The 26,738-nt window shown below is 41.6% G+C and overlaps 1 protein-coding gene across 12 annotated transcripts in view; it reads right to left on the reverse strand.

Moving 5' to 3' along the window:
* Window positions 1-24,162, reverse strand: part of LOC110508698 (sickle tail protein homolog) — a 52,099-nt gene extending 27,937 nt beyond the window's left edge. For 8 of the 12 annotated variants that reach the window (XM_036966363.1, XM_036966356.1, XM_036966362.1 and 5 more), the window contains exons 1-5: window positions 23,679-24,161; window positions 4,222-4,526; window positions 1,394-1,589; window positions 987-1,185; window positions 570-666 (exon numbers count right to left, since the gene is read on the reverse strand). In XM_036966363.1, the coding sequence (XP_036822258.1) occupies window positions 570-666; window positions 987-1,185; window positions 1,394-1,589; window positions 4,222-4,526; window positions 23,679-23,904 (1,023 nt within the window). In that variant the 5' untranslated portion in view covers window positions 23,905-24,161. The other 4 variants (XM_036966355.1, XM_021589421.2, XM_036966358.1 and 1 more) reach the window with 4 other exon arrangements.
* Window positions 24,163-26,738: the final 2,576 nt, after the last annotated feature.

The raw sequence follows: 26,738 nt of genomic DNA on the forward strand, positions 1-26,738 counted from the left end.
AATAGTACCCACAAAACACCAGTCTCAATGTCAACAGTGAAGAGGCGACTGCGGGATGCTGGCTTTCTAGGCAGAGTTCCTCTGTCCAGTGTCTGTGTTCTTTTGCCCATCTTAATCTTTTATTTTTATTGGCCAGTCTGAGATATGGCTTTATCTTTGCAACTCTGCCTAGAAGGACAGCATCCCGGAGTCGCCTCTTCACTGTTGACGTTGAGATTGGTGTTTTGCAGATACTACTTAATGAAGCTGCCAGTTTAGGACTTGTGAGGCGTCTGTTTCTCAAACTAGACACTCTAATGTACTTGTCCTCCAATACTTTTAGACTTTTACTCAAGTAATATTTTACTGGGTGACTTTCACTTTTACTTGAGTCATTTTCTATTAAGGTATCTTTACTTTTACTCAAGTATGACAATTGGGTACTTTTTCCACCACTGTCCCCTGGTTAGGGATTTAGGAGCGGAAGCTTCCTTGATGTCAAACATATTGCACTAGACAGCTAGATTTAGGCGACTTAGGGGAGTTTGTGCGCTTGGCTGTGTTGCCGTGCAAGGTCAGGCTTCACTAACCCTGCCGTCGGCATTGTTGGACCTTGCGTTGCTGCGATTGAAGGCGTGTGCAGGGTCTTTGTGGTACACCTTCAGACAGCAGCCAGGTGTGATATTTCTGGAAAGAAGAAAGACACGTCAAAGTTACACTGGTTGAAGTAAACACAGGTCGTCACCGTCTAACAGCCTAACAGTGAACTCCACTCCACTGAATAACTGGAAACCCTTCCGGTACTATATTCATCAGTCTACTGTAGTGTCTGTGCAGATTAGGGTGTGGTCAAGACAGACACCCTGTTATCAGCAGCACACGCTCAGACATTGGCCTCCTCTCTAATTTCCTCAACAATACCACGTTTAATGCCTCCCTGCCTAAACTGAAAGAGCAGGAGGTGGAGTATTATTCATGCAGCGCTTTGGACGCTGAAATGAACTCACCTGACATCAGTTAGCTCGTAGTATATATTTCTTGTGTCATCCTTGATGTAGACGGCCACACTGGGAGACTCCAGCATCTTTATGGTGAGCTGATGGGGGAAGGCACTCACAAACAGAGCCCTGACGGTGTCTCCACTGGTGATTTCATTGGGCATCCGGATCTGCTTGGTCTCCTCTGCGTACTGCAGGTACAGCACACCTGGAGAGGTGAGAGAGAGAGAGAGAGAGAGAGAGAGAGAGAGAGAGAGGGGGGGGGACAGAGACAGGGAGAGGGAACATGTGAGTGCTCAAGGAGAGTGATTGTGTGAGAAATTGAGTGATAGAGAAAGCATGTCATCACACACTGAGAGCCTGTGTGACACAGAGCTTGCAAGAAAGAAAAGTCCTGACAGCTCCATAGTACCTACCTAGTGATCTGTCCCTGGTCTGGTTGGCAGAGTGGACCACCGGCAGGCTGGCCCGTGCCCGACAGCCCCGGGTGAAGGCAGCAGGACCCTCTCCCTCTGACATGGTCTCCTTAGACTCCAGAGAGACCACGGAGAGGTGCTCCAGTTGCTCCCCTACACCGGGCGGGGGGCTGACAGAGTGCGGGGGGCTCCTGACCTGGAGAGGCAGAAGGAGAAATGAAAAATTGAGGAACAGTCACCAGCACACACTCACTAAAATCCTGTAGTCAAAGATGTGGTGTATTCAACCTTAAGCAATGTCTACTTCCACTGCATGACTGTGAAACATGCACACACACACAGTAAGTCTTTAAGTCAACTACAAATTTGTAATTCTCGCAAAAAAAACCAAAATATAATGGACTGGTGCTGTATGTTTCATGTCTTCAAAAGAAGGGACATGTTTGAGTTCAAAAGCCACCAACAACCCTTCAAAATTAGAAGAAAAAAACCCAGATGATTTTGCTACTATTTTGTGCCCAATCAATCACGTGTGATGTGAATGTGTCCCTGATGCATCCTGCATCTGTAGGGGGACTTTTGGGGACATCTGCAACCTGATACAAACACACACACACACACTGAGTCACTCACTGCATTTACATTTTAAGCTTGGCACTGACTGGGCTATGGTGACACACTGGTGAATAACCACCTCAGGCAGCTCTATGGATCAGAGCGCCCTGTCCACTTCACTTTTACTGGCATAATAATCATTACATTACAGAATTTGTTCTTGACTGACTTGCCTAGTTAAATAAAGGTTCCATTTTTTTTTATAAAAAAGTGGGAGTAAAACCATGTACCACACATAATAACTACAGACAGGTACAGTGTAACTACAGTGTAATGACAGGTTCACATTGTGATAGTGCTTACAGCTTGTACAATAATGCAACAAAGTAAATGTAGCACATTGTAGCTAGTACATGTTAAAGCCAGTGTCACTAAAGTGGGACTCACCGATCTGACTATCAAAGCTTGTATTAAGGTCCCCTCTAGAAGGACCTTGCCATTTCTGAGGGGTGAAAACAAAAGTTCCACTTTGTTCAGCTACAAGCCTCTCAGACCAAGATGGACTCAGCCTGTCAAGAGTTCATTAGAACAAAAACACTTCCAAGTGTGCCCCCAAAACGTATGGACCCCATCTACAATTGCATACCTTTCCACCATAAGGTAGCACTCAGTTACTATTCAAGATGTTACTAATAGTGAAGTGAGGGGAGAGCGCAGCACAGTGAGCCCACTAGGGAAGAAAGCTGGGTCCAAGCATTAGTTTGCTCAAATGGCCCACTTTGATCTCCTCTAATCGCTGGCAGAAGCATGGGCTTCTGAGAGACCAGACCATGATCCATCTGCTTTGGTGAGATGCCAGGTCCTTGAACTCAATTGTACAAATGTTTTGTCCTCAACCCCTCCCTTTTAGTGCAAACCATTAGAATGATCACACTGGGTAACAGGTGGATGGATGAGCATTTTACTCCCACAGCAATGTTGACATAACCACATAAGAGGAGGGCTATGGTTACACTGCTCAATTTTTGGACTTTATGATATGTACCCATTGACTCTTGAACATAATTTATAAATGTGCCTTATGAGCTTAGTTCAACTGTCGTACCTGTTTTACTCCAATGTTTGTAAACAAAGCAAATATAGACAAACAAGACTCAAAACATGGTTAAAACTATAATTAGTATATCACGGATGGTCAGTCCTTGCATCCATAGCTCTGTCTATTAATGTAAGAGCGGGTACAGCCCCATCCCTCAGCTTTTAACGAAACAATGGCGGGCAGCCAATCAGCAGCTGAAACAATTAATGCAAATATACAGTGATGTGCTTGGGGTGTATTTGTAGTTATTATGGATCCCCATTAGCTGCTGCTACTCTTCCTGGGGTCCAGCAAAATTAAGGCAGTTATACAATACAGGCGCTAGACTAAATTGAAATGGGGGAAAAACACAAAATACAAAAGAATAGATCTAACGTTACTGGTAGCATAGGCTACACTGACTAGGAAATGTGTAGGGCAGGCCATTGCGGGTATCTGCTATCCTTATAGCGAACAAGTTAACGTTAATCTGCAAACCACCAACAAGTTATCACTAGCCTACTGTAAAAACATATGCACTATACCTACTATAATTGCACAACTAATAGTAAAGTAGGTAAAGTAGTCTTATGTAATTTCATTGATAAATTACCTGAACGTAAATATCAAAGCCTCATTCGGAAAAGATTAACATCCATCTTTAAAATGTCGACTCTGATTTGAAATGCGTCAAGGTGAGAGCGAGCTACATGCGATGCGCCCTTCTACTTAATCCCGAACAAAATAGGAGGCTTATTTCGCAATGACTCCAACAAAACGGCGTTCGTTTGTAAAATGAGCTCTCCTTGAACTTGCACTTCCATGAAGTGGCCATGGAAACAAACCCCACCTAGCCCACATGCGGGTCTGGACTTACCCGTCAAACTTGCAGAACAGTCAAAGTTTATTTTTACCACATGGGAGAGTGCATGTCCACACTTCTAGCATAAGCGCGCGCACGGCACCTCCCCCCCTGACGCGGCAACGGTTATGTATACAGACAGAGCGCCTGCTATTTCAGGTAGGATGGACAATAGGCTAATCCTATGGTCCATTCTTTATGCTGTTTATGCTGTCAGTACTGAGAATGTTTATTCACCTGTCTATTTCCATAAGTTACATTAGGCTATTCTCCAGGCCACTATGCAGGGAAATCAGAACCAACAAATTATTATTTTTAAACATATTCACTTACATCTCTGAGGCGGTCCTGATGGCCCATGAGGTGGTCCTGATGGCCCATGATGACAGCAGCATGGTGAGGATACCTCTGCTTCAGGTGCTCCAGGAACACCTCTTTCTTCCTCTCTATGTCAGCGTGCTGCATGGTCAGGGGGTCCCTGGTGCTGCGGTGCCCTTGCCCTCCAATGGTGTACCTCCTGGGGACAGTGCTAGGGGAGTGTGGCTCAGAGTGGTGGTTCTGGTTCTCTAGGTTCTGATGTCTGTGGAGGCGCTTTACATCCTCAGGTGATGACAGTCTTGGGTTGTTGTTTCCTGACTCTATTGGTAAAACAGATATTAATTATTAAGATATCTGGATTCAAACACACCAAACACATTATGTTGTTATGAAGTAAAAAACAACATCAACCATTCTTACATGGATTCTGACACATGCTCACTAATATATCTACCCCTGGATTGTTAATTGGACTCATTCTGTGATTTCTTGATTTCCTGTTTCGATTTTTGATTATTTGTGTATTTGTGAGCCATTCTACTGTTGGAGCTAGTAGCATAAGCATTTCACTGCACTTGCTATAACACCTACAAATCTGTATAACCAACCAATTAACTTTCATTTGATTTTGATGATCATGCATGATGTGTACAACAGTATTTAACATGATGAGTAATCATAGCTGTCTTGTTCCATGAACCTTCAGAAAGTTGTTTTGTCCTGAACAATTCAATGGGTGACAGTCTAAGCTGCACTCATCTCCGGTCATGAGTTCAAAACTCAGCACATTTGTTTATTCATGCAGCGAGCACACGAATACAAAAGCAACATTAACTGTCCCTGTATACTGTATTCAAAGATGCAGTACAGACCACTTCAGCATTGGTATGTATATATGTTACCTAAATTACCTCCATCAGCAAGAAGCCTGAAGATGCACAACACACAACTCTGAACTCAGGCATGTGCCTTACTACGTATGTTGTAAATCCAGAATCCAGAAATGTGGATAGAAAAAGAAAACATTTGACTATGTATGGCTTAAGAATGATAAGGCTACCATGGAGTTTGATTTTATGAAAGGTGTTATCACCTAAACATCATGAATAGGAGGGCTTAGAATCTCAAAGCAGGCAGACCCAATGAGAGAGCAGTGCTAATCCACTTTATTCATTATATCACTCAGTGTTGATTTAGTCTGGAGTCAGACTGTCTGTAGGCAGAGCCCCACCTGTTTTGCAAGTTATTTCAGCATTCATTTGTGTCACATATCGGTTTGCAAACAATGTAAAACAAAAATAAAATCCTTGAGTTAATAAAGCCGCATACAAATGTCGTCTTTCGTGAGTAAGGTAGCTCCAAAATGCAGGTGTTTCAGCCTAGCTCAGTGCTTTTTGTGGTAAAAGGGCAGCCAGCCAAAATACATAGCAGAGGCGTTGATAATCTTCTCTAGTTGCGCCGTGATTGGCTCAGTGTTCTGTCACTCATGGGGACAAAACGTTACCGCAGAAACTACAGGGCAAGCTAGGCAGTTCAAGCACTCTTGGGTGCTGCCATAGATTTACATTAGAAGTGCCCATCCAGGAAGGCTCAAGGTCATTGGCCACAGATAATATTACCTCAAATCACATTATATCTACCATAGCTTTGATTGGACTGATCATGTCAACATCATACTTTCACAATCTTAGCTAGCAAGCTAAACAAGCAATTATCATCATGAATCACATTGACAATCTACTGGCAAATCATTTTCAATCCTTGTCAGATGAGAAGTTATGAGTAAAATGTATCGGTGCTTATTGTCCATTGGACATAAACATTACACAACAAGTCGGAAATCGCAAATTCAACAATGAAGGGTTTGGAAGGAAACAATGGCTAACTGCAAGCAATCACTATATTGCTTCCCCTGCTTGCTATTTGGTGGAGAGGGTATGTGGTCCAAGTCTGGGTTTAAGGATTTAAAACGTGTCTGAAAGGGTCTCTTTTCCAAGCTTAAAAGGATAAACATTCACACGCAGCATTCAAAACAACTGAAAACTCTGAACTGGGAAATCTTAGACTTCAGTGCTTTCAAGACAACTGTGAACAAAAAAAAAAGAAGAACTTGGACTGGGAAAATTCCGTCACGGAATTCCATGTCGGGAACTCTGTTCTCTTTCTAGAGCTCCGATCTGAAGATCACTGACGTCATGGTTCGACTTTGTTTTTTTCCGAGTTCCCAGTTGTCTTGAAAGCACCAGATAATCTAAGACTTTGATGACAAAGTTTGCACACAAGAAGGACCGCCGCGCCACTTTCAACTGAGCACAGCACAACAACGGTGAGTCCAAAAATATGTGTTGTATTCTGCTAAATTAATTATGCCAGGGGGATCAGTAGCTAATAAAGAAAGACTAAGTGTATGTTGTGTAGCAAGCTGTTAGCAGCCAATTTGTCTTAACCTAAGAATTTGGTCCCTTTCCCCCTCAGAATTTATCCTACGGTTTTGTCTTGGTGTACAGGGAGAATACAGTAAGAATAGCATGTGTTATCAATTTTGTCGCTGTACATTTGAAAAGTGCTGAACAAGTAGTTATATCGACCGCTCGCTCATTAAAGTTTTGATCTAAATGACGGTTTATTAAATTACGGCCTTATGCCGTGGTTTGTACATCTCAATTGTTATATTGCTTACAGTGCCTTCGGAAAGTATTCAGACCCATTGACTTTTTCAACATTTTGTTTATTTACAGCCTTATTCTAAAATGGATTCATCAATCTACACACAATACTCTATAATGACAAAGTGAAAACACATTTTTAGAAAGAAAAAACAGAAAAAAACAGAAATACCTTATTTACATAAGTATTCAGACCTTTTGCTATGAGACTCAAAAATGTATCTTAGGTGCATCCTATTTCCATAGATTATTCTTAAGATGCTTCTACAACTTGATTGGAGTCCACCTGTGGTAAATTCAATTGATTGGACATGATTTGGAAAGACACACACCTGTCTATATAAGGTCCCACAGTTGACAGTGCATGTCAGAGCAAAAACCAAGCCATGAGGTTGAAGGAATTGTCCGTAGAGCTCCGAGACAGGATTGTGTTGAGGCAAAGATCTGGGGAAGGGTACCAAAACATTTCTGCAGCTTTGAAGATCCCCAAAAACACAGTGGCCTCCATAATTCTTAAATGGAAGAAGTTTGGAACCACCAAGACTCATCCTAGAGCTGGCCGCCTAGACAAACTGAGCAATCGGGGGTGAAGGGCCTTGATCAGGGAGGTGACCAAGAACCCGATGGTCACTCTGGCAGAGCTCTAGTTTTTCTCTGTGGATATTGGAGAACCTTCCAGAAGGACAACCATCTCTGCAGCACTCCACAAAAATCTCTGCAGCACTCCACAGCACTCCACAGTATTATGATATGCAATGGTCAATATGCCACGTTCATTGGTTGTGAGTTGACAAAATGTGAATGCAATAGGTCAATAGCAAATATCCTTCTTATGATTGAGTAAAAACTGAACACTTGCCCTACATCAGGCATTCGACTTTGGAACCTCTCTAGAGAGGTTGTTGTAAGGTAGATAACATTTAATGACATTCTGTTCCGTACAGATTGCAGGCTGTGTAGGTGAGCAGTTTGACAAAATTCTAAAGATACTTACAATGCTTTAAATGCTTTAATCAGAACATGCAAAAGCTGTGTTTACTTTATCCTGACTAATGACTAATGCCCTGTCCACATTATTGTGTAGTATTTAGCACAACTTCAGGCAAAGAATGCTGTGAAACATTGAAGTTGACATTTTAAGTGGACCTAAAGGTATGCCTTTGATGAAGGCCATTTTGGTTAAGCAGAAATGACTTTTAGAATTCTGCTAGAAGGGCGGAATGTGCGTGCGCGGGTTGTACGGGAGATGATGTCACAGGAAACAAGTGGCATAGATTTACACAAAGCTGCAGTGTCGTAAGAACATACCTGTTGTAGTATAATTGCAAATCTTATGTAGGAAAGAATTCAATGATGGGACAAAAGCATCACCAAGAGAAGACTCTTATAGGTTATGTTCAACATATATTTCCTTCCTGCTCTAAACAATGCCTATCCCACGAGAAAGCCATCCCTCGTTGGTTAAGGCTCTGCTGGAAAACAGACTCCCATCTGCTTGTGATGTTTGCTGGGAGACGATTGCTATCTTTCCAATCTAACACAGGCAGCCCTAAATCAGTAATCAGCCAAGTCCGGAGCAAGTCCGGAAATGGTCCCCTAACCTTTTCAGATTTTAAACAAAGGGGATACAAGCAGCATAGCCCAGAGGATGTCCTCAACCCAGCATGGAGGAAAAATACGTCAACAAAGGGTGTGACACAGACTAAGTTCAAGGAGGGTCCTTCTTTGATTCCAGAGGAAAGCTGGGCTTGTAACCAGAATATAGCTAATTCAGGTCCTCTCTACAACAGCTTTTCTAATTTCAACCCAGTTAGATATCAACTGTGTGTGAGTTGAAATCAGCAAGACGTCCTATTATACTCAGGTTATAAAGGAAGAAAGCATGAGACAGGAGGCAGAGACAGCGGCATGTCAGAGACCCATGTACACGTACGAGTCCTGTTGTAGTGAAGCTGGACTATTTACCTTACTGGAATTAGGTAAGAGGAGCCAAGGGCGAGAGGGAACCCATTCTGGCATGTGCAATGTGCTGTGAAGCCTCCTCAGGAGGAGGGCGGGGAAGGCAGGGATGCACATGTACATAGCTGTTGAGAATTTCACCCAAGTGCGTCTATCTTGGATTTGAAACCTATTCATTGTTGATTTATCATAACCAGTTAAATAGGCAGGAATATTTTTTTTCTGCTGTATCATTTGAGTGCACAGTAGCTCCTAAACCCAAAATAGACCCTAGGTCAGTTGGTATCAAGTTATTCACCTGTTATTCACTAGGGGTGTGTGCTGTATCAAATCTCAGCTCACATGATGTTATTACTTCGATGTGCAGCTGCTTGAAGAAACAAAATACGATACAGAAAGTCCACACATAGCCTAATATAATCTGACACTATAGTGTATAGTGTGTAATTCTGGATTATAGCCCAGACCTACAGTTAATCATGATGTAGTCATAGTTGTCAGGAAATATGCTTAGTGTTTGTTGTAAGACTTAAACACTTCAGAGTTCAGACATCTTCTCTGCTTATCAAAGTTGCTGACTAATTGATGAGTTTACGAGAAATGGGTTTGTAATCCATTTATGTAATACCGTTTTGTATAGTAATACCACTCGAGAACCTTGTCCTCCCCCTTGTCTTTTATCCTGTTTCAAATATTTAAGCTTAGCGGTCCCCACTTGAGAGTGTTTAATTAGGCTAAAACTGGGTGTTAGTCAGCTAATACTGGGAATATTATTAAGTATCTCTATAACTATAGCAACCTCTGGCTGCTGCTTTTGTTCAGGTTTAGTTTACTGGTGATTCCACAATGACACATTGGATAATTATTCCCTAACATGACAGTGAGAGTATCAAAACACATCCACCAGAAGAATACTGCACAGACCACACGCAGCAAGAGACGAATCAGCAGAGAAAGTAAAATCATGAAAATAACATTTAGTCTTCACTAAGATTATATTACGCTATGGCCTTACCTCTTCTCCCTCTCCTGTAATGTTTGATGTCATGATACTCCATTACTTTGTGCCGAATTCTCTTAAACAATATGAACTCTACATTGACAGAGCACACGGTGTTCAGGTCTTTCTGTTGTGTAAGTTCATACATGGAAAGTTATGGTTAAAACGTGTCTCTGTGTGTTCCTGAGGAAGCTCCATTGTAAAGCTGTCCTCACTTTTTCCAGACACCTTTTTTTCCAGCCCTTGCCTGCGTGTTGGGGAATACTTGGCTGAACCAATTAATAAACATATAGAGTTGAAGTCGGAAGTTTACATACACTTAGGTTGGACCACTCCACAAATTTCTTGTTAACAATCTATAGTTTTGGCAAGTCGGTTAGGACATCTACTTTGCGCCTGGCACAAGTAATTTTCCAACAATTGTTTACAGACAGATTATTTCACTTATAATTCACTGTATCACAATTCCAGTGGGTCAGAAGATTACATACACTAAGTTGACTGTGCCTTCCGAAAAATGATGTCATGGCTTTAGAAGCTTCTGATAGGCTAATTGACATAATTTGAGTCAATTGGAGGTGTACCTGTGGGTGTATTTCAAGGCCTACCTTCAAAATCAGTGCTTCTTTGCTTGACATCATGGGAAAATCTAAATTGTAGACCTCCAAAAGTCTGGTTCATCTTTGGGAGCAATTTCCAAACGCCTGAAGGTACCACATTCATATGTACAAACAATAGTACGCAAGCATAAACACCATGGGACCATGCAGCCGTCATACCGCTCAGGAAGGAGACATGTTCTGTCTCCTAGAGATGAACGTACTTTGGTGCGAAAAGTGCAAATCAATCCCAGAACAAAAGCAAAGGACCTTGTGAAGATGCTGGAGGAAACAGGTACAAAAGTAGCTATATCCACAGTAAAACGAGTCCTGTATCGACATAACCTGAAAGGCCGCTCAGCAAGGAAGAAGCCACTGCTCCAAAACCTCCATAAAAAAGCCAGACTACGGTTTGCATTTGTACATGAGGACAAAGATCACACTTTTTGGATAAATGTCCTCTGGTCTGATGAAACAAAAATAGAACTGTTTGGCCATAATGACCATTGTTATGTTTGGAGGAAAAGGGGGAGGCTTGCAAGCCGAAGAACACCATCGCAACCGTGAAGCACTGGGGTGGCAGCATCATGTTGTGGGGGTGCTTTGCTGCAGGAGGGACTGTACCACTCATTCACACACTTATCAAGAGAACATCCCTAGTCATCCTTACTTCCTCTGATCTGGCGGACTCAGTAAACACAAATGCTTTGATTGTAAACTATATCTGAGTGTTGGAGTTTGTCCCTGGCTATTCGTAAATTTAAAAAACAGGAATATCTTGCCATCTGATTTGCTTAATATAGAAGGAATTTGAAATTATTTATACTTTTACTTTGGATTCTTAAGTATACAGTGCATTCAGAAATTATTCAGACCTCTTGACCTTTACTTTTTCATGACAAAGCAAAAACAGGTTATCAGAAAATGTTGCTAATATATAAAAAATATAAAATATCACATTTACACAAGTCCTCAGACACTTAACTCAGTACTTTGTTGAAGCACCTTTGTCAGTGATTCCAGCCTCGACTCTTCTTGGGTATGACGCTACAAGCTTGGCACACCTGTATTTGGGGAGTTTCTCCCATTCTTCTCTGCAGATCCTCTCAAGCTCTGTCAGGTTGGATGTGGACTGTCGCTGCTCAGTTATTTTCAGGTCTCTCCAGAGATGTTTGATCGGGTTCAAGTCTGAGCTCTGGCTGGGCCACACAAGGACATTCAGAGACTTGTCCCGAAGCCACTCCTGCGTTGTCTTGTCTGTGTGCTTAGGGTCGTTGTCCTGTTGGAAGGTGAACCTTCACCCTAGTCTGAGTGCTCTGGAGAAGGTTTTCATCAAGGATCTCTCTGTACTTTGCTCCGTTCATCTTTCCCTCGATCCTAACTAGTCTCCCAGTCCCTGCCGCTGAAAAACATCCCCACAGCATGATGCTGCCACCACCATGCTTCACCGTAGGGATGGTGCCAGGTTTCCTCCAGAATTGACACTTGGCATTCAGGCCAAAGTGTTCAATCTTGGTTTCATCAGACCAGAGAATCTTGCTTCTCATTGTCTAAGGTGCCTTTTAGCTAACTTCATGCGGGCTGTGCCTTTACTGAGGAGTGGCTTCCATCTGGCCACCATAAAGGCTTGATTGGTGGAGTGCTGCAGTGATGGTTGTCCTTCTGGAAGGTAATTCCATCTCCACAGATGAATTCTGGAGCTCTGTCAGAGTGATCATACGGTTCTTGGTCAAATCCCTGACCAAGGACCTTCTCCCCCGATTGCTCAGTTTGGCTGTGTGGCCAGCTCTAGGAAGAGTCTTGGTGGTTGTAAACCTCTTCTATTTAAGAATGATGGAGGCCACTGTGTTCTTGGGGACCTTTAATGCTGCAGAAATGTTTTGGTACCCTTCCCCAGATCTTTGCCTTGACACAATCCTGTCTTGGAACTCTACGTACAATTCCTTCAACCTCATGGCTTGCTTTTTGCTCTGACATGAACTGTCAACTGTGTGTGCCTTTCCAAATCATGTCCAATCAATTGAATTTACCGCAGGTGGACTCCAATCAAGTTGTAGAAACATTTCAAGGATGATCAATGGAAACAGAATGCACCTGAGCTCAATTACGTGTCACATAGCAAAGGGTCTGAATACTTATGTAAATAAGTTTTTTCAGTTTTTTTATTTTAATACATTTGCAAATGTATGGGTTATTGTGTGTAGATTGATGCATTTAAAAAAATACATTTTTTACAGTAAGGCTGTAATGTAACAAAATGTGGAAAAAGTCAAGGGATCTGAATACTTCCCGAATACACTGTATTTTAGCAATTACATTTACGTTTGATACTTAAGTATTTTTAAAACCAAATACTTAACGACTTTTACTCAAGTAGTATTTTACTGGGTGACTTTCACTTTTACTTGAGTCATTTTCTAGTAAGGTATCTTTGCTTTTACTCAAGTATGACCATTGGGTACTTTTTCCACCACTGAGCATCAGGCTATGATATTTGATGTGTCACATTTAATATTTGACTGTTCATAAGAACAGAACAAAATTTGACATTATAAAATTACAATTTCATATAGTGATGCTTTTGCATGGTGCACTAGCTTACATACGTGTGCACTGTATTAGGTTATTTAAAAAGCTCAAATTACTATAATCACATCATCATGATGATTGGAAATGTAGCCTATATGTTCAGAAATAATATTTAATTCTCCTATAGCAGAACATCTGACATTTCAGCTAACACATTCTGTATAGGGTAACCATACGGTTTAGTTTTTCAGTCAATCCCCCCCCCCCCCCCCCCCCCCCCCAAAAAAAAACGGACACATTTTGTTCAGCAGTTGAATTGATTCAACATGAAAAGCCTGCCAAGTGAATGTGTCACTTAAGGTCCACTGTGTGACAGTCCGCACAAGTGGAGATAGGCAGAGACAGAGAGGGAGGGAGGGAGAGAGAGAGAGAGACAGAGAGAGAGCGAGAGAGGGAGAGAGAGAGAGAGATGTAAGGGAAGCAGCAGATAAAGCTGCAAAGAAGAGAGGAAGCCTAGTCTTTCGCTCTCCTTTTGACAAAGCATAGCTGATTGATCTAGTTCACTTCAGCCCCGAAGGTGGATCTCTGGTCTGCCATGCTGCATTGGTTCACTGACTACACTCTGCACTGCCAGCAAGCGAATGCTTCAGCTTCAACTACATATCGCTTTGTACAATGCTGGAAAATGCCACTATGGTTATAAGGAGGATTTTTTTCTGGGTGGGTTTTTGTATCCTTATCTTAGGGTTGTGTTGCACAACCATGAACATTCTGAGATTTGCATCTCAATGCCAGTGGCGTACTGCATTTTTTTTTGTGGGGCCCCTATTAGGCTTGAACATACTAGAGGGGCTATGTCATAAACCCTCGAAGCAGAGGCGTCATGCCCATAGGGGGCACAGAGGCAGTTCATGCTTAACAAATATTTGTATTTATTTTATTTGTTTTAATTTAATTTCAGTTTTTGTTGTTTCTCTGTAATACTACTAGCCACCTAGCAATGTTATGAAGTTATCTTTAGCTAGCCCAGATAGGTTCAGAATCTCCAAATCTCATAACAAGCTACCAAGAAGCCTGTAATATGTGTTTTGGATGGGATGTTAAATGGGTGTCCTGACTCTCTGTGGTCACTAAAGATGGTACTTACCGTACAAGTAGAGGTGTTTACTCCACTGTCTGGCTAAATTCCCAATCTGGCCCTCATGCCACCTAATCATCCTCAGTTTCCAAATGGCTCATTTATCACCCCCCCCCCCCCCCCCCCCCCTTGTAACTTCCCCAGGTTGTTGCTGTAAATGAGAATGTTTTCTCAGTTAACTTAGCTGGTTAAATAAGGGTAAAATCAAAAATGTAACACATAAATAAAATAAGTAATTTCAGGCTATCCATCAAGTTAGAGCAGCTAGCTGGCATGCCTGCTGGCAAGGTTAATAGACCATAGAAAAGCAAGCAATAACTAGATGTACTGAATAAGACTCACAGTCCTTTCAATCCTTTACCCAGATTTTAGCTGAGTTGCAGAGAAGCATATTTAGTTTCTTTAAAAAAAGAACCACCAGTCAAGAGGATACTGACAGCTCAAGATGTATGCTTAGATACGCAGAAAAATATACTGTACATTTTTGTTTAACGTATAATTGATTAAACATAATGATTATGGCTCTAGATTGCATTTAAAAGGCTGTTTCAGGGGTTAGAAGTCTAGCCCCCCTGCAGACCATCCTCATGTAGTTTGTGCCCCCTCAGATTTTTTCATCGAAGTTCCAGAATGGGGTGAAAATTGGAGCCATATTGGTCAGGGAGAAATCTAAATCAGTCTAATTGGAATAATTGGCAGTAGAGGCATAACCCTGATTCTACTTACGCAGGAAAATACAACAAAAGCATGTGATATATCAGAACTGATGAAATACATTTAATGTAACCTAAAAGATTGTCATATAATCATAAATACAGTTTATGCGGGTTTAATAAACATTTTCTCTATAGCCTCTAAAATATATGCAAACAGACCATAATGTCAACATTTTTGTTTTCTTGGAAGGCTGAGAATGCTATTATATGATACAATATCAGTATTAATTGCTTTTACAACTTGTCTAAGTCCTGATTTCAGCCAGTGTATGACTGTGGATTGACAGCATTGTTTGAATAGAATGTTGGCACATTGGCAGATAATTAGAAAAAGGTAGTGAATGTTTCCTCTAAAACTGCCTGGCTAGCTAGCTAACAAACATACAGTACAGATAAATTATTCAAATTCATTATTTTAACGCAATATTTTATCACAGCACTGGCAAACCATTGGGTGGGGGCCCCCAGAGCCTGTGGCCACCCCTGCACAATATGAGATGGTTTGCTCTGGCAAAAGACCCCTATTGGTGGGCCAGAAGTACACAGATTTTCGTAAAAGTAACTCTCAATGTATTTATCATTGAGTAGCATGTCATATTCCAAGACAATAACACATGGACACTTCACTCACAAATGTGGACTTCCAAACGAAATAAATCCAAGGTAAAAATGAAAAAGCACTCTAAACATTAGAGGGTATAACGACAATCAGAGTTGGAGGTGGTGATAAAAGTGTCCGTTCTAGAGGAGGAAGACCACACATTGTTGATGTTGTGAGACAGTTTTTTTTATATGATGCACTTCACGGAGTCGGAAGGCTGAGAAATTCAGCCTTGAAAACATGCTATGAAATGGTATGTGACAAGGTTCAAATGACCTCATGAGCTAGAACAAAAAAATGTATGAGATGATTGTGAAGGAGTCCTGGGAGAGCAAAGCAATACTGTAATAATGTTTTACTCTCCATTTCTATCTGCTCCCAGACCCCTCATTTACTAGTCAAAGTAGTGCACTATGTAGGGAATAGGGTGCCATTTGGGACACTGCCTCACTCTGTCAAGAATACAGCCCTCCTGATCACTGACTCAATAACAGAAGTTATGTCGCCCCCCCCCCCCCCCCCCCCCACACCTTTTGAAACTCCCGAAGGACGGTGGCGTGTCTGTTAAGAGCTGACACTGAAAATTCACTTATCTTTTAATTATCTAGATTGCCCAGCAACTTAATCAAAAAACCTAAACCCTGTATCCATCTCATGTGGGGAGGTACGCCTCACCCACTTGAAATCAAAACCTGTGTTCAAAGTCATTAACTTGACCCTTCAGTCAGTTTTGAAAGATGTTGAGAGGGTGGTGTTAATGTGCTGCCTGGTATAGCCTACTAGGCCTATATATAACACTGATGGCATCCTGTAGCAATAAAACACCTAATATCACAGACAGACACAATAATAGCTGCCTCACATGACAGCAACCTGTTGCTTGGTTCAGGGTACTATAAATAGAATGAAAGTCTAAACTGGTTATGTACTGTTTAATAATAAGACATGCCCTATTATGCTCAATATCAGCTTTTATTAACTTTGCCAACAACCGTTTCCAAATGACCACTCTTCTTTTGCTGTGCTTTTGTTGCATATAAGGTCATTTGGCATGCTATCAAGAAGGATTAGGTTAATTACAATAGTTTCAGTAACCTTGTGTGAACTTGCCCCAACATGGCTTTAGGGTACACTAATCTAATGGGTTATTAGCATCAGCTCATACAGAATGCGCTCACGTCTTCTCCCCCTAGCTTAGACACCCTTGTTGCATGATTTACATCTCATATTATGCTACCAGCACTAATGTGCGGGGGAGTGTTTTCAAGAACTGGCTTGGTGGGGGCTGTCAAGCATGTGGCGTGCAACAGAACTTTACAACAACAATGAAAGCGCAGTACAATAATTCCCTCATATACTGTAAGAGGTTATGGACACCAAGAGGGGGCAGGGATTTTGTATTTTCTTTGCCTGTATGGCACGATTAGCCATAACATATAGCTACAGATAATGAAAGGCTGTGTCTATGATCCTCTATTGGCCTGTCAATCTACCAGAGGAAAGATAAACAAACGCCAAAGAAAACTTTCATTCAAAAGTGTTATTTTCAAGTTAAATAGGTACATATCTATCTGCAGGTTAGATGGGTAGCTACTGCAAATCAATCTGAGTCAACCATCAACTTGGAAGAGAGGAGACATAGTTCCAGTTATAAGTGCGTCGTTTGGAGAATTGAGGATGGGGATGTGGGAGAGCAGGAAATGGGAGAGCTGGAATTATTTATATTGTTTACGGGGACACTGGCGTCCATGATGCCAACTGTATGCATCTCATCCCAAGACTACACCAAAGCCACAGAAATAGCCATGTCATGCCAGTATCACCTAAATCATTCTCAACAAGGGATCAACATGAAGTCTAAATGGACTGAGCAGCTGTTTCAGATTTTGTGTTGTGTTCATCGAAGCACGCATCACAGTTTGTGACTATATAAAAGACAAATGTCATTGGACCTGTAGTGTAGAGGCTGTAGCAGCGGGAGGTGGGGGTTGGGACTGACGGGATAGGATGGGGCGGAATTCCGTCTGATCTGAAATCACGCAGCTGTCAGAGCAAATCAGGGACTGCTAGCTAGGCTGCTGCCTGCAATTAACATTTTTAACAATTTTGGAAGCACACTCACAAAGGTTACATAACTGAAAATGAAGTGACTTAGTCCAAATGAAAAAAGTCTGTTATGTCTAATTAGGCACAGATAAGTAATTTTGGGGGCAATAAGGTATACAATGTAATGACTTGCAGAAAATATTATTCACATCCTGCATCCATTTCTACCCCACATCATAAAAAACGTTCTTCATGTTTCCATTGACAGAGAGCATTTGGGTACAATTTCACAAGGTTTGCACATTATGTGGATCATTAATCTGATAGTGATACCATCAGATGTGGCCATCAATTTAATCTAGCCTACTGAATGTTTCTGTTTAAAAGCATACACTTTCAACACACGTCAATACTTAAAAACAGATCTCTATCTTTGGAAACAACGTGTTGATAAGGAGAACATCAACTTTATCTAAAAAAAATAGGCATCACTTTGAAGCTGAAACCTGTGAAAGAGTTTTGAGATCTGTTTTTGCTTTAATACTACAGTTTTGGGTGATCTTGTGGTTTAGAGATTCACTTAAACCCCCCTTTCTGACATCAGAAACATACACTTGAACTGCAGGAATGATTTCCACCAGACGGTGTCCACTGCAAGTCTTTGTGAGGCGCAAAAAAAAAGTACATTAAAAGTGAAAACGATAGCTATGATTATATACACCATTCACATATTACTGGGAGTGTTGTGGCCGAACAAACAATTAGAAATGGGCAGGGACGAGCCTCAAGCCATCGTTTAGAGATACAATTACACTCTATGCTAACTCTAATAACCGTGAAACATCAAAAATCTATGACAATTAATCATACACACAAGAAACGCAACAGGTTATTTACTCCAAACTAAATAGCAAAATACCTTATCACTCACAATAGAAGACCAGTACTATTCTATTGTATCCTATTTTAACTCTACTGTATGTCATTTGCATTTCACAGCAAGTGTGAGAAGATGTGTGAGAATATTTAAGCCGAGGGCTCAGTGTGAGAAAGATAGTTCATCACAAAGTAAGGAGAAAGGGAAGACATTTCAAAAATAGGATGGTTTAAGGCAGTGGTCGCTACCCCCAGCGGTGGAACTGCATTGGGGTTGCCAAAATGTTTTAAAAAAATACAATATAGAAGTACATATAGATTATTGTATGAGTCAATATACAAACGTTTTGAGAAATATAATTGGAAAGATAGAATTTCACTGAGTAAAAATGATTGATGTAAAAATGAAAAATGACAGATTTTAAGGTTGTGTCATTAGATTTGCAGTGGGGTGAAATTATTGGGGGAAAAATGGGGTCCCCAGAAATTCTGGCAGAAAAAATGTAGTCCCCACTGAAAAAGTTTGAATAGCAATGGTTTAAGGGTGGTTTAGCGCAACAGTCTTGTATCATGTCCAGAGAGGAGTACAGAGGATTAGTGTTCAGATCTTTCTCCGAATTCATGGAGCCGCTGGTGTTAAGTCTGCCACTGGCAGCAGCTGACGATAGATAGACAGCCACAACAAATGTAATCTGTTAGTCATAGGACATGTATTGCAGCCATTATTCGTCAGCTCAAACAACCTAGGGAACCTGGGGAGTAGCCTCTCCGTGCATGAAGCCAGAATTAAATGTACTTGTAAAATACACTGAGAACTGGGCTTGGAAGTCTAGCAATATTTTCAGAACTCCAAGAGGAAGTTCCTTAAATGCTGAATTATGACATTGAGCGAGTTTTCCTATGACTTTGTTAGGATGTTTCTGGAACATCCCACTTGACTAAAAACATCCCAATAAAAAGCTGCAAAGAAAAGGAAAATAAAAAATGAAAGTGGAAAGCAAAAAGACTTTTCTACTTTTCTACTTCTATGAGTGTGAATAGGCCACATGCACCTGTGAGTTGAATTCTCTCACACCCTCATTTGTACCCTGGATAGTGTGAGAAATGTTTTTTATCTTTGTGACTGATTCCAGCTGCAGAGTTGGCAAAGTCAAATTCAATTTGCAACCAGACGGTCTGCTGCAGCAGTTGCTTTTGAACAGGGGCAGGAGATTAGCTCAACTCTACTGAAAGGGAATGTGATGATAAGAGGGCAAATGTAACTAATCAGCACAATGAGAGCTACAAGGATTGACCCGAGGGCTTAATCCACTGGCCGCTGAGGGGGCCTAGGCAGAACAATGTGGTCAGACTCATGTGCTTCACACAGGAATGCATGACCATCTGACAGGGTGATCTAAGCTATCTGCATACAGTACAGTAATTGTGTGTGTGTGTGTGTGTGTGTGTGTGTGTGTGTGTGTGTGTGTGTGTGTGTGTGTGTGTGTGTGTGTGTGCGTGTGTGTGTGTGTGTGTGTGTGTGTGTGTGCGTGTGTGTGTGTGTGTGTGTGTGTGTGTGTGTGTGTGTGTGTGTGTGTGTGTGTGTGGCTGTGGCTGTGTGTGTGTGTGTGTGAATGAAACGGGGAAGGGGGGGGGGGGGTATGACTGCTACGGCACATTGTCATGTACAGTCGTGACCAAAAGTTTTGAGAATGACACAAATATTAATTTTCACAAAGTCCACTGCTTCAGTGTCTTTAGATATTTTTGTCAGATGTTGCTATGGAATACAGAAGTATAATTACGAAGAATTTCATAAGTGTCAAAGGCTTTAATTGACAATTACATTAAGTTGATTTAAAGAGTCAATATTTGCAGTGTTGACCCTTCCTTTTCAAGACCTCTGCAATCCGCCCTGGCATGCTGTCAATTAACTTCTGGGCCACATCCTGATTGATGGCAGCCCATTCTTGCATAATCAATGCTTGGAGTTTGTCAGAATATGTGGGTTTTTGTTTGTCCACCCGCTTCTTGAGGATTGACCACAAATTCTCAATGGGATTAAGGTCTGTGGAGTTTCCTGGCCATGGACCCAAAATATCAATGTTTTGTTCCCCGAGCCACTTAGTTATCACTTTTGCCTTATGGCAAGGTGCTCCATCATGCTGGAAAAGGCATGTTCGTCACCAAACTGTTCCTGGATGGTTGGGAGACGTTGTTCCCAGAGGATGTGTTGGTACCATGCTTTATTCATGGCTGTGTTCTTAGGCAAAATTGTGAGTGAGCCCACTCCCTTGGCTGAGAAGTAACCCCACACATGAACGTTCTCAGAATGCTTTACTGTTGGCATGACACATGACTGATGGTAGCGCTCACCTTGTCTTCTCCGGGCAAGCTTTTTTCCGGATGCCCCAAACAATCGGAAAGGGGATTCATCAGAGAAAATGACTTTACCCCAGTCCTCAGCAGTCCGATCCCTGTACCTGTTGCAGAATATCAGTCTGTCCCTGATGCTTTTGCTGGAGAGAAGTGGCATCTTTTCTGCCCTTCTTGACACCATGTCATCCTCCAAAAGTCTTTGCCTCACTGTGCGTGCAGATGCACTCACACCTGCCTGCTGCCATTGCTGAGCAAGCTCTGTACTGGTGGTGCCCAGATCCCACAGCTGAATCAACTTTAGGAGACGGTCCTGGCGCTTGCTGGACTTTCTTGGGCACCCTGAAGCCTTCATCACAACAATTTAACCGCTCTCCTTGAAGTTCTTGATGATCCAATAAATGGTTGATTTAAGTCCAATCTTACTGGCAGCAATATCCTTGCTGTGAAGCCCTTTTTGTGCAAAGAAATGATGACGGCATGTGCTTCCTTGCAGGCAACCATCGTTGACAGAGGAAGAACAATGATTCCAAGCACCACTCTCCTTTTGAAGCTTCCAGTCTGTTATTCGAACTCAATCAGTATGACAGTGTGATCTCCAGCCTTGTCCTCGTCAACACTCACACCTGTATTAACGAGAGAATCACTGACATGATGTCAGCTGGTCCTTTTGTGACAGGGCTGAAATGCAGTGGAAATGTTTTTGGGGGATTCAGGGACTTTGCAATTCATCTGATCACTCTTCATAACATTCTGAGGCAGCAGTCTTTGTGAAAATTCATATTTGTGCCATTCTCAAAACTTTTGGCCACGACTGTACTGTCGGCTATCGTAGCACTGTAACACTGGCTGTACATCATCAGATCTATTATTCATTTGTGGTGCAGAGAAAGTTCTACAGAACTTCGATACAGCATCCTATGACTGATACAGTACATCAACAGAAAACAAAGAGTTAGTAAATTGCCACTAAAGGCTTGCAATACAGCAGTGACCGCCTTAGACTACATGCTGAGTATTACAAAACATTAAGAACACCTGCTTTTTCCATGACATAGACTGACCAGGTGAATCCAAGGGAAAGTTATGATCCCTCATTGATGTCACTTGTTAAATCCACTACAATAAATGTAGATGAAGAGTAGGAGACAGGTTAAATATGTTTTTTTAAGCCTTGAGACAATTGAGACATGGATTGTGTATGTGTGCCATTCAGAGGGTAAACGTGCAAGACAAAAAATGTAAGTGCCTTTGAACAGAGTATGGCATTAGGTGCCAGGTGCTCTAGTTTGTGTCAAGAACCAGAACGCTGTTGGGTTTTTCACACTCAACAGTTTCCTGTGTGTATCAAGAATGGTCCACCACCCAAAGACATTCAGCCAACCTGACACAACTGTGGGAAGTATTGGAGTCAACATGGGTCAGCATTCCTGTGGAACGCTTTCGACACCATGTAGAGTCCTTGCCCTGACGAATTGAGGCTGAGGGCAAAAAGGGGTGTTTGTCCGGTATGTGTTTGGTATACTCAGTTTAAGTCTATAGACATTAAAGGACCAGTGCAGTTTTATATATATACAATACCATTCAAAGGTTTGGGGTCACTTAGAAATGTACTTGTTTTTGAAAGAAAAGCACATTTTTTGTCCATTAAAATAACATCAAATTGATCAGAAATACAGTGTAGACATTGTTAATGTTGTTAATGACTATTATAGCTGGAAACGTCTGATCTTTAATGGAATATCTACATAGGCGTACAGAGGCCCATTATCCGCAACCATCACTCCTGTATTCCAATGGTGCGTTGTGTTAGCTAATCCAAGTTTATAATTTTAAAAGGCTAACTGATCACTAGAAAACCCTTATGCAATTATGTTAGCACAGCTGAAAACTCTGGAGCTGATTAAAGAAGCTGTCAGCAGAACACCAGTCTCAACGTCAACAGTGAAGAGGTGACTCCGGGATGCTGGCCTCCTAGGCAGAGTTGCAAAGAAAAAGCCATATCTCAGACTGGCCAATAAAAAGAAAAGATTAAGATAAACAAAAGAACACAGACACTGGACAGAGGAACTCTGCCTTGAAGGCCAGCAATCTCTTCACTGTTGACGTTGAAACTGGTGTTTTGAGGGTACTATTTAATGAAGCTGCCAGTTGAGGACTTGTGAGGCGTCTATTTCTCAAACTAGACACTCTAATGTATTTGTCCTCTTGCTCAGTTGTGCACCGGTGCATCCCACTCCTCCTTCTATTCTGGTTAGAGCCAGTTTGCAAACCAACAAATGCTGATGCTCCAGATACTCAACTAGTCTAAAGAAGGCCAGTTTTATTGTTTCGTTAATCAACACAACAGTTTTCAGCTGTGCTAACATAATTGGAAAAGGGTTTTCTAATGATCAATTAGCCTTTTAAAATTATAAACTAGCTAAAACAATGTGCCATTGGAACACAGGAGTGATGGTTGTTGATAATGGGCCTCTGTACACCTATGTAGATATTCCATAAACAATATCCCGGTTCCAGCTACAATAGTCATTTACAACATTAACAATGTCTACATTGTATTTTTGATCAATTTGATGTAATTTTAATGGACAAAATGTTTGCTTTTCTTTGAAAAACAAGGACATTTCTAAGTGACTCCAAACTTTTGAACGGTAGTGTTTGTGTAATACTTTTTTTTCTCCATTTTTGGTGGGATGGAGTTTTAACCTCCACGGTGACATCTCCAGGTGGTAAATGAGTTCATAGAACAATAAGTAAGAGAGTTCCAAACCTTTTCTGCCAATAAGTTTTCCCCTCCCCACACAGACCGCTCCCAGAAAGTTGAACAAAATTCTTGCTTGAGAAAATGCTTTTTACTAAGAAGTTATTTTTGTTTTAATTGACATTTTAATTGAAAATAATCACAGTAAGGAATTTAATTGTTAGCCAAAAATGTTTTGTTCTTGAAATAAAATCAGCTGCATTGGACCTTTAAGACTTCCTACCTTTGGCTGTGATGGAGCCGGACTTTTGGTGTCCCCCCTCCAGTGGTGTCTGCTGGGCGGGTTTGGGTCTCACAGCATGTAGGTTCCCCTCACTCCCAGCCCTCATAAGCCTCTCCCCGACCCGCAGCATACAGGAGCGATTACCTGCCGGGCAATCCTTCCTCTGAGAGGGCTGCTTGGACCCTGCCGAGGAGGGTCTGCCCTGCCTGGATGACTTGGATGTCATCTTTCCACCGGTCAGATACTCCAGGGCGTCTTGTATATCCCTCCGGCTTGCTCCTCTCTCACACACTTCTGTCAGTCAGTCAATTCAGTTGGTAATCAAACTCTCCGGGTGAGTGTCAAGTATTGACTGGACACGAAAGCTGAGCTGTCTGTCGCCTACAAGAAAAATGTATTTTAAGATAAAGCCCAGCTCCTTAGTTAGATAGACTGTGGTTCATCAGCTGAGAGTCGATTCCACGTGTGCACTCTGCCGCGCTGTGCTGTGCCTTGCAGTACAGTCTGCATTGGGAGAGTCACAAGCCCCCTCTCTCTCTCTCTCTCTCTCTCTCTCTCTCTCTCTCCCTCTCTCTCTCTCTCTCTCTCTCTCTCTCTCTCTCTCTCTCTCTCTCTCTCTCTCTCCCTCTCTCTCGCTCTCTCTCTGTTAATCTCTTCACATGCTTATAGTAAACGATCCTTAAATGATCTCACACTGTTGACAAATGACCCCTAATCTAGTCAAACGGCTGCCAGGGGTAAAAGTTAAACCCATCATTAATATGAAGGTAATCTCAGAGCAGAATGTTTAGCCTACACCATATTAATTCATAAGGCTGCAAACAGCACAGATGATTACAGTTGACAGTTGTAATGCTTCTGCTGGGAAGGCATGGATTCCAGCGCAGGCAGGCAGCTACAGCCTCACTAACAGAGAGGCAGATATATTCTGTAGAGTAGTGAGCTCTGCTCTCTGATAGGCTGCCTCTTGGACATCTGCATGCCCTCCCCAGCTGCTGATTAGTGAAGCGATGTATTAAAGAGATTGAGTGGAAAATGTGTGTTCTGCTGAGTGTGACTCTCTATAGAAGCTTTCATGTCATGATATTCAGATGGATTTTGAGATGTGCACAACTTTTGGGGAGCTGTTTTGGCTCGTGAGCTCTACTTTCAAAACAACTGGCCGAAATGATATTACAGATATACAGGTGTACTGACAGACAAACTAACAGATAAGCCTAGTTGTAATTTAAGATAATGGTAGGCTACCTAGATGCAACAGGGATTTGGTTCATTGTTAGAATATCTCTGAATAATTCATGGATTCTTTGGACAAAATCCAAACAGTTGATGTGTGTTTAGATGACAGGAGAGATTGGATGTGTTAGAAAATGCCATGGCAGAAAACAGTAACAACTAAAATATAGGTGGATACAAATAAATATAAGATATTACAATGACAGAAACAGGGTAAATAAAATAGCTGGGTATGGATAAAATAAAACACCATACTGTAGCGTAGCATGTGCATGTCAAAATCCATCTGAATAACATGACATGAAAGCTTCTACAGAGAGTCACACCCAGCAGAACACACTTACCCAGACACTGAAACGTGCCAGACACTGTCCTGATTCAGAGGGGTTGGGTTAAATGTGGAAGACACATTTCAGTTGAATGCATTCAGTTGTACAACTGACTAGGTATCCCCCTTTCCCTTTCCTTTCTCCTCCCTCATGTTGAAGAGTCGGGAGAATTCAGGAAGTATTACTGACCCAATGATGCTCCCAGTATCCGATGCTCTCAGACTCCAACGCTCATAGCCTCCATTGCCTCAAGAGGATTAGGATGTGATATGTGTCAATCAGATAAAGAGAGCCAGGAAATCACAAATGAAAGCCATCATGTCAACTAAACACCCTTTCCCTAAGCCTTTCTTTGTGGGCACATTTAGAATCTTACGTATGTAATGATTTCTCCTTAAAGGCTGGCTGGGGCTGTTTTTTTTTTACATAATAATAGATTATGTTTGTATATAATCCCTTCTATTAAAAGAGTACACATAGGGTATTGTGGTGAAATTCATCTGTCTGTGTTGCTGCTTGGAACTAACCTCATTCTTATAGCCATAGAAACCCACAGTACAGGTTCTCCAACAGTTAAATGTGGGGTAATGGAATGTGGTTCAGCTTCTCACTAAACCACTGATCTCCACTCTCCCTATCCTACTAGACCTCCAGGAGTTAAACTAAATGATCTGTATTACAATCCTCTATTAAGTCCTGGCCGCCTCACAGTTAAATGACCCAGTTCAATCCTATGGTATAAGGGACCAATTCTCTCTGTAGTGATGGAGGACGAAGACTCTTCCATTGGACTGTTCCCTCACCATGATACTGACACAGGATGGTAAAACTTCGTCACCATGGGAACAGCCCTGAGGGGTTCCATGGTATTTGTTAATGAGGAGTTTTTGCACTGATCACAGAAGTCCCTGAATATTGGTGAATTAACATTTGTATGGCACTGAAACATTGAGAAGAAGTCCTGTCATAATCATTTCTGTAGGGTGAAACTTTGGCTTGCTGAAATTCTGACCTTGAAGTTGTAGGCTTAACAATGCCTTGGAGACTGTTCTTGTCTTCAATAGAGTAGACCCCCAAACGATCTAAAACACATCCAAATAAATAAATAAAATGTTTATTCAGAAAAGGACATTCACAATCTAATAAGACAGCTAAGTATATTATTTTACTTACAGAACATTTCAAATGTAGAACATGTTTATTGTTCAAATCAATGCCCCCAAAAAGAGCCATCATGCAAATTTCCGGAGACCAATTTAAATGTAGCTCAGTCAGTAGAGCATGGCTCTTAGTGGATTCGATTCTCCATGGAACATTAATGAAACATTAATGAAACATTAATGCACGCATGACTGTAAGTCGCTTTGTATAAAAGCGTCTGCTAAAAAGCATCGGTATACATGACATTATAGGCCACAACGTGCTAAAACACTATGTTCTTAACTGTACAGACAGTATATGCATACAGAGGCATAGGAGTGTGTAGATTAGATGC

Source organism: Oncorhynchus mykiss, chromosome 28 (assembly GCF_013265735.2).
Source record: "Oncorhynchus mykiss isolate Arlee chromosome 28, USDA_OmykA_1.1, whole genome shotgun sequence".
In the NCBI taxonomy this organism is placed as follows: Eukaryota; Metazoa; Chordata; class Actinopteri; order Salmoniformes; family Salmonidae; genus Oncorhynchus; species Oncorhynchus mykiss.